Source organism: Galeopterus variegatus, unplaced genomic scaffold, assembly GCF_000696425.1.
Source record: "Galeopterus variegatus unplaced genomic scaffold, G_variegatus-3.0.2 Scaffold10669, whole genome shotgun sequence".
Taxonomy (NCBI): domain Eukaryota; kingdom Metazoa; phylum Chordata; class Mammalia; order Dermoptera; family Cynocephalidae; genus Galeopterus; species Galeopterus variegatus.
In genome coordinates, this window is record NW_007736780.1 from 15,638 (window position 1) to 25,041 (window position 9,404).

General features: G+C 34.7%; 1 protein-coding gene across 1 annotated transcript in view; it reads left to right on the forward strand.

Annotated features, from left to right (window-relative positions):
* LOC103610145 (inactive dipeptidyl peptidase 10-like) overlaps positions 1–4,941 on the forward strand; it is a 12,455-nt gene extending 7,514 nt beyond the window's left edge. Inside the window, exons 5-6 of the mRNA XM_008594370.1 lie at positions 1,097–1,170; positions 2,719–4,941. Coding sequence (XP_008592592.1) covers positions 1,097–1,170; positions 2,719–2,853 — 209 coding nt within the window. The 3' untranslated portion in view covers positions 2,854–4,941. The remainder of the gene's footprint in view (positions 1–1,096; positions 1,171–2,718) is intronic.
* Positions 4,942–9,404: the final 4,463 nt, after the last annotated feature.

A 9,404-nucleotide genomic window follows, 5' to 3' on the forward strand; every position in this document is an offset into this window, starting at 1 on the left:
CTGTATCCATACAGAGAAATAATGGGGTCTTTTCATATTTTTTCTACAATAAACGAATGAGTTATATAAGGGAACATTTTCCCTCAATCATTACCCCTATTAATTTGCATTTCTAGTAGCTTTCATTAACACGGTAATTTGTACTTATTTAGAGTTGATGTGGTAATTTTCCCATCAAGTACAATAGGAAAATGTTAAAAAAAAGACCTTGGGTATATTTTAAAAGTATTAAAATGATCATTTGGAATCTTTTGTTTTCTGCTGTGTAGTATGATTATTAAGCATCATAGAATTAGAGCATAAAAAGAAGCTTAAACTATTGATAAGTCTGTCCTAGATTTGCAAAGACAGTTAAAAATGTTAGTGTAAAAGTTATTTAGAGATATGTGGAAGTACGCAGAGTGCAGGAATGAATGGTAGCAAAGGAGTGAACTGCTGCACAGAGAGATTTAAGTGACTGGCCCAAGTCTTCATAGCTCGTTAGGCCAACACTGCTACCGAGTCCATGCTACTGTGCAGCTTATGTCAGAGTTTTGGTACTCAGGTTCAGTCAGAAAGAAGACAGAAGGAAACAGGAGTCACCAGTATGTTCTACAATAAATATTTAGTCCTCAAATAATCAGATGTGAACTCTCTTTTCTCAACATAAGATATTCTTTTCTATTTTAAAATAATAAGGCAGAATGCCTGAGAGTGGGCCTTAGTGATTCTAAAAAAAAAAAAAAAAATGAAATAGACCACTGGTTTGTTGTATTAATATCCAGGCAAGACATTTGCTATGTTAAAATTTTTATAAGGTATAAAATATGTGAACAATTAGAAATAATAAATGGTATTCATTAAAGTAAAGCTAAGTACCATCCTGTACAGTAAGTAGGCCTTAGTCATAGATCCTGTTTTAGTTTATTTTTGTATAAAATGAAGCTCAAAGTTTTACTATTATATCTACCAGCTTTCTAGTTAAAGCCAGATATTTGTCTTTTAAATATGCAATGTATGTAAAGTAAAATGCTTAATCTCTCCGAGAAAATAATATGAAAAAGTCTACTTTGAATAAATGTATGTCCTTTAAATGTTATAATTTAATTTCTTGCAGCAAAAGTTCATTTCCAGCATTCAGCAGAATTAATCAAGCACCTAATAAAAGCTGGAGTGAATTATAGCATGCAGGTAAGCCACTTTTTCAGAAGAATATGTTCTTTTACCTTGGTTTTCCACTTGTGAGTATAGCTTCTATATTACTCCATCCTCCATGCTATTGATTTTTCTATGTTTTTTAGGTACCAAAGATGTGCTTTTCATTTCTAATTACACTGAGAATGTAAATCAACTCAAGCTTTATAAGTGAATTGCATAATCCCTTTTAAAAATGTCCTTTTCTCCTGAGACTTTTATTTATATCACTAATATTGAATTCTTTTAAAAGAATGATTTTCTATTTTCTTTCTTGTCTTTTTTGTCTTTTCTTCACTTTCCATCACTCTTATTAGAGAGCAGAAGAAAAAAAAGTATTTGGGGGAAATACTCTAACAAAGCAGAAGAGGATAAAACCTATTTACATTGCAATTTGCATCTGTGCATTCAAACATTTAATAAATATCTGTCAAAAAGTTACTTTACAGTGGTCAGATACTTTATGCTATCAAGGAACTTTCATTCTGATGGAGGAATCATAGAAAATAAAAGCTAATTTTAATTTCCCAACATTTGAATGTATCAATAATAGTTCAACATGCCTGAAACACAAAGTACCAGGTTAAGATAATGTAAGATGGAGATGTGGAGTGGGATGGCAGATAGGACCATAAGCAATGTTGAGGAGAATGGGGCTTTACTCAGAGAGCAATGAGGTACCATTTAAAAACATTTTGCCCAGGAATCGATGGGATAATATTTGTATTTTTATTCTTATTTTAGAGAAATTGCTACTGTTATTTATGTTAGAAAGGACTTTGTCAATGTAAAAGTCACACCAGACAGTGTTAAACACTAAAGGAAGACATTATTTAAGACTGTTGCAACAGGGGAGAGACTGAACTCAACTCTGTTAAAACAAAAAGCTGGAGAATTTGTAAGAGCCAGGGATGGGGGTGGGGAATTGTAGGCCTGCAGTGTTTGGTAATCACCCATACCCAAATGAAAAATAAACTTTCTTGTATCTTCATGACAGGAAGTCATTTTGAAACTTAAATGCTCCTACACTCCCACAGAGACTGGGAGATATGAGTGCTACCTCAATCAATGTTTACATTTCAAAGAGATGGTTCCCATGTCCTTGAGAATTATGTTACCTGTGTTGTAAAACTGACAAGAGGATAGAAGATTTACACACATTTCAAAGGAGCAGAAAAATAATACACAATTGCAAGTTTTCAGAAGTAAATACTCTAAGAAAAAGGAGGTCAGGGCCCATTCTCAGGAAGAAACTGTCCAAAGTTTATTCAAGCAGAGGGCAATGTTAAAGCCATCTTAATCAACGTGAGCATAGATTTGGCTAACAAATCTTTATTTAAATGCAAAAAAAAAATTGTCTCAAATAGGGATTAATATTATTATAATTTTTTTTTGAGTTTTTCATAAAGAACTCATAGTTGAATTAAGGGATATTTTGGTTGGATATTGTTTTTTAAAATTCCTATGCCATTGAGGCTAAAAGAATAAGTTCTGAGGGCCAATAACTGCTTTGGTAACTTGAAATCTTTCCCCTCAATATCTTAGGTCTACCCAGATGAAGGTTATAATGTATCTGAGAAGAGCAAATATCATCTCTATAGCACAATCCTCAGATTCTTCAGTGATTGTTTAAAGGAAGAAATAACCGTGTTACCACAGGAACCAGAAGAAGATGAATAGTGGACCCTATTTATATGGACCTGAAGAGAATATTGAAGCTCAATGAAACCTAACCAAGAGACCTAACATTGTAGATGCTCCAGAATTTCAAGGGCAGCTTAAGGAGATGACACCGGAACAGCACACTCAGAGACAATGAACTAGAATTTGAATACAGACGGCCAAGTCTACTGTGTTGCCAAGGGTGCAGAACCTGTTTCTTTGTATAAGGAAGGTCAAAGGGTTGGTTTCCCAGGAAAAATTAGTTTTGCATTAAAGTAGAAGTAGTGCATGTTTTCTTCTGTTATCCCCCTGTTTGTTCTGTAACTAGTTGCTCTCATTTTAATTTCAATGGCCACAACCATCTTTGCATATAATGCACAACTTATCATCAATATTTCAGTCCCTGATCTTCGATGGCTAAGCTGCAGTTTAACACTTTACTGTACCTTTACAATAAGTGCAATTCTTTCATTGTCTATTATCATGCTTAAGAAAATATTCAGTTAATAAAAAACAGAGTATTTTATGTAATTTTGTTTTTAAAAAGACATTATTAAATGAGTGAAAGGACAAATAGAAGTATGGATTTCAGCACCTTCCAAAGTTCAATCAGTTATCAGTAGATACAGTATCTTTAAATCAACACACAAGTGTATGTCTCACAATTCATATACACATGTGTGCATATACAGTCATTGAATCTATCTCTACATGTTATTCATGCTACAAAGGGTAAACTTTTGATGAATTAGAACAGATGCTCTTTTACAAGCTATTATGGATGCTTTGTTTAATGAGCCAAATATGATGAAACACTTTTTCCAATTCAAATTCTAGCTATTGCTTTCCTATAAATGTTTGGGTTGTGTTTGGTATTGTTTTTAGTGGTTAATAGTTTTCTAGTTGCAATTTAATTTTTTGGATATTATACCTTGTCACATGTAAATTAGATACTTAAATATTAAATTATAGTTTCTGATAAAGAAATTTTGTTAACAATGCAATGCCACTGAGTGCTATTTTGCTCTTTTGGTGAAGGATTTTTTTTTTTTTAAACTCTTGGTCCTTTTACTTCTATCTCACAGTGCAGAATCAATTCTCATTTTCATTGTAAAAGCAGAGAGCTGGATTATTTCATTTGCCAGTTCCTATTTAGTATTCCATGCCTACCCAATTCATCTGTTACTGTTTAATTTAAATTCTGGTGAGAATTAGAAATGAAATATTTTTTATTCACTGGCCAAAAAGTTCACAAACAGCAGCATTTGCTATTTAATTTGAATTGAAGGCACAAAATGCATCAATTCCTAGGCTGTGTTGATTTGCAGTAGTAAGTAATGAGAGAGTAAAATAAACTTGACTGTATGAAGTTAATTTAAGTCATGAGAACATTAACTTTGGTTGCTGAAGCCAAAGAGTGTCTTCTCACTTCACTTAAGGGATCTTGCAGAAGATGTCTAAGGTCTGTAATCAAGCTGCAAGGTTCAGGTAAATCTAGGCAATATACTATGTTTTTGTGGTTGTGAAAAAGTTTTAGAACAGATTGGATTATTTTGACATCAGAACACAGGGAGGAAACTTAAAAATGTCAGGGAATCACTCAGTCATCCTCCTGTTTTGTTGAAAGATCAACACAAAATTCTGAATATTTGAAAACATGTGTATCATTAATTGGGTATTCCATTTTTCTTCTGGAGGCTTTGGAATTGTGTCTTAACTGCCCCATCTGATTCAATTTAAAATGGGAAAAGCTCTCTTTTCTGAAAGACCTGTTTTAGGTCTTTTTCAAGATTAATAAACACATTTTTTAACAAAATAAGTTGTAATGTTTAAAACGAAAGTTTTGCCTATTTTATTAAGATGGAAATTTCTTTTTAGGGTGACTTGAAGTCCAACTGAAGCTTTTTAATCAATATTTTAAATTTTAACCTCTAGAATTTTTTATGATGCAAATAATTATGCTGTCTGAAAGATGTGGTTTTATTGAGTGTCGATTTGAGTAACATTTAAAAAGTATTTACCTTTTACTGTTCATCATTTCTCTTGTTTTATTATCAACGTTTATCTGTTTTTCAATTAATTTAATACAGTTTCTAATGTGAAAGACATTTGTCTGGAACCCACTTTCACCTTAAAGACTAAATAGATCTCAAGTGAAAACATACTGCTTAGTAGGAAGGTAAACAATTTTTATCTCTCTGTTTCTTTGAGTTTTAACAACTTGAAATGCTTACAAACACATAGTCATGACTTACTAAAGGAATCGTGTAACTGGATTTTCCCATTTAAACATTTTCCCCAGTCATAATCCCATTATTTTATACATATTTATGTATTTCTAGAGTTTCCTAGGACTCCAAGTGTTATTATTCCCTTAAAGTTAAAGAAAACAAATCAAGACAATATATTAAAATTCTATACTAAGACAGGTAAGCAATATTACATCACTCACATAGATAAATATGTATCCTTTTGAAACTATCTTGAAAGAGAAAAGTGTTTTTTTCTCTTTAATTGCCTCCACTAAGAAGACAGTTCGAGACTCAGATGGAGACTAAGGAGGGTATGCTGATCTGTCTGAGATCCTGGCAGAACTAAGTGAAGGGGACACTCTTTAAACTGTGAATCTCAGCTCACACTGAAAACATGTCTTTTTTCTTGAATGTTTAGCATAGAAATAACCATCAAGGGTCTTGCAGGTGCCAGTTGTAGATCTACTAGAATGAGGTGCCTTAAATATCAGGCTTTTCTATACAGAGAATTACCTAAGCGATTGTCCTTCAAATGGTGGGCTTTGAAACAGAAGTACCTGGGACTGAATTGCTCTTAAGTCTCTAGGCTTATAGAAGGCACATGGTTTCTGTAAAGGATCATTTATGAAATACCTCTTTGTCCTTTCTTACTTGTTCTAACCACCTTCACATTGTGCAACAACCAGCATTGCAAAAGTATAACCACACCTCTCAGCTATACTCTGTATCTCTCACTTTCTGTTCTGGGGATTCTCTAATACTAATGTTGGCTACCTGCTAGAATTAACGGAAAATCACTTACACACTAAAAACCTATATGTGGGTGTTAATACCTCCATTGAAACCCGATTAATGGAAGACAGTAGCAGGTGACTATATCCTTCCCTCAGACATTCTACATGATTCTTGGGAGGCACCCTGGGCCCCAGTTGCCCACAGCTGGGTACCCTTCTATTTCCCTCTTCCTCATTTCATTCTTTTCAATCCCCTACTCCTATTCCCTAGGATCACTTTCCAAAATAAACTACATGTGCTCCAGCTCTTGACTCAGGCTCTGCTTTCTAATGAAACCCCCCTCTTTTTTTTTTCACAAGAGCTTATCACTGTGAATATTATAGAAAGAATAAATAAAATGAGAATAAGAAGTAGTTTTGTTTCAGGCTGTTTCCACTTAAAATCTATTGGACTCTTACCAATGCCAAGTACATGCTAAGTGCTCTGCATGCATTATCAAACTGAATCTTCTCAACATCTCCTGAAATAGAAATTAGAATGCCCATTTTCCAGTTAAGAAAATTGAATCTCAGAGAAGTATGCAACTTGCCCAAATTTAACTAAGTAAAAAGACTAAAACCCAGCTCCAGCCAACTTAGGCATCCGTGTTCTCAGTCATTCTGCTCTGTAATTCTCTTGAAATAAGAAGAGATTTAACCCAGGTTCACACCATCTGAGAAATAATTCTAAATACTTGAACACATAGTCTCAGATATTGTTGAGGATGATGTGATAGCAATAATACTGAAAGGTAAAGGACAGCCTAATGTACCACTATGGAATGACTGAAGTTACATGGATTCCCCAACGTCAAGATGACACATGTAATATTAAAGCTTTTTTTTTTTTTTTACCTGTTGGAGGCATATGAGTTATTCCTATCCATGGAAAGCCTTGCTCAAAAGACCATGACTGTATGCCTGAGAAGTCGTTAGTGAATTTCTTTGCTTTGGCTTTATACCAAAGGCATTCCAAAATCATTCCAAGAGGCATACATGCATATACTGCAGAAGCATGTTGATAAAACATCCAGTCCTGCAAATATGAAAATCTCATGTAAACTTCAATCATTACAAATTCAGAAAGCACGTTGCAACATTTAGAGTCATAGCAGGCACCCGCAATCATATTCAGAATCTGACTTCAAAAAATAGCATTTCCTCCCACTTTCCTATCACTACAGGAAATAGATTTGGTTTATCACTCATCAGATCTGCTGATAACACTTTTACTTCATTTGGCAATAATCCATCAACCATTGGAGAAAGAGCCTACAAATTAAAAAAAAAAAAAATCCCTCTCTCATCAAAGACAAGGCTGACAAGTTTCAAAAAGGAAATTTTACATAAAAGTACTATTTTGACTTTTTTTTAGAATTCCAATTAAGTTTGTGATTGATAAAAGCAGCACAGACTTCTTATACAGAACTTCAGTTACCAGGAAAGTCTCTGCTGATTATCACAACCTGTCTTTCTATCAGACCTAGAACCATTTTAACTTAGTTAACTCTGACATGAATGAAGCTTGAGATTGCAGAATTCCATTCAGCGAGTAGCATCATAGAAAAGGAACTCATTTTGCTCCAAACTTTGTTCTCGTCAATCATATGATCTCAACTAGTTCTCAAACCAACCATGTGAGATAAATTGTGTAGAGACAAAGAGAAAAAGCTTCCTGTCTACCCACTGAAAGTAAACTGAAAATGAAATGACAATGGGCAGATTAATAGGAGAAAAAGGCATACAAATTTATGAATAGGGAAATGTGCAAATGACAATATGACAGAAGACAAGGCACAGCAAACCCAGGATGATTTTCACAGAGAAAAAAAATCACAGGGGACAGATTCCCCAATAACCCAGTGATGTTCAGATGCTTTTATACCCTGCTTGATAGAGGAGAAGAAAGTGGGGAATTTAGGCAACCTAGGGAGAGTAAATGATCAAAAATAAAAGGAATAGGTCCTCAAAAACAATAGATAACATCCTGTCTGGACAAGGTGTCAACTTCCAGTCTCTTCTAGATTTGAATCCTATTGCATGTTTATGTATATATTATATACATAATCCCATAAAATATATAGAAAGAGACAAAAATTCCTAGGAGGGTTTATATCACAATTGCTTTCCTTCTGGAGAATCTCCCTTTAGTCAGATAAGGAAAATTCAGGAAAAGCCCCCTGTGTATTTGCTGTTTTTCAAATGCCTTCAATCTAAAATAATCATCATACCAATGAGGCATAGTTTGGGATGTTATTTCCTGAAATCCTCCACTTCTCCTGTCTGAAACTTCCCTAGAAGTTTTACACACTAAAAGTTGAGTAGGTGGCTGTGAAGAAAGAAATTGGGTTAGTAGTTGAGTGATGAGGGATTTTCAAAGGGAGAGAAGGTCATAGATTAGAAGGAGAAAGAATAAGCAGAAAAGAACAAATGTTAAGTACATTTTCCCACACTCCATTAAACCAGTCGTCCATTTCTGGGAATAGGTTAGTCCAATAGAATGGTTTACCTGATAAAGAATTTTTATCATTTATCTAATAAAGAGTATCTTGTCTTTTGAAGGATGCAGATCAGACTCTATTAGCCTTGAGTATTTTATGTAGAAGCAGAATTTCTCATCAGTGATCATGCAAGCTGTTCCCTGTTGGGCTGTCAGCGTATACAGGACATGGCAATTTTGAAATACAAAAGAGTCCAGATTGCTGACTTCTCATTGGAATGTTCCTAGTGCTTGCATAATAATATTGAACTCTTGTTCTAATATCATGAAAGGATTTAGAACTGCCTTTTCAATCTCATAAATTCCAAATCTTGAAAAAAGAGATCTTAGCAATGAAAAGAACTTAGATTTGTGATATACAAGTGGTTTTTTATAATACAGCATCTATTATGTTTGTATGGCACTACTTTATGAATGAAGGAGTCTAGGTTGTAATTTGGCTGGCATTTAAAGTAGGATACCTGGTGACAGCATGCCATGTAACCTGGTCCACAGCATCCTGACCATCTAGGTGGAATCCCCTTGTATAACCTGTCACTACCCAAGCTAAAATGACCAATGGCATTTTGGATAAGGTCAGTGTGGAACTTGTGACCTCCAAATTGGGTTTTTTTGTGCCTTGTCCTCTCTCATATGGACATTTGCACATCTCCAGCTTCCATGTGTCCCTGTCAGTCCCTGGGAGAAGAACAGGTTGAGGAATATATGAGGCCTTTAGTTCAGTGATGGCAGTTATAGAGCTCGTTTTGTCACCTGGCCAAGCTGGCCCAGATTTTTGTTTATTTACATGTAATTTTTTGTATCTGTCAGCCTAATAAGAGGAGCAGGTGAGCTATACCCCAAGTTACATAGAACTGGCTTGTGAGCCATCCTTAACACCTGGTGATTTGGCAGGTGTTTGTTGACCAAAAAAGTCAATGTCAGGACCATATATGACCCTTGGGAGAGGCTTAAGGATGCCATCTGTGGTATCAAATCACAGGGTTTGACTGAAAGATGCCCTGGTATGCCATCTAGGAAAAGTCCTGCATCATCCCTGTTTTT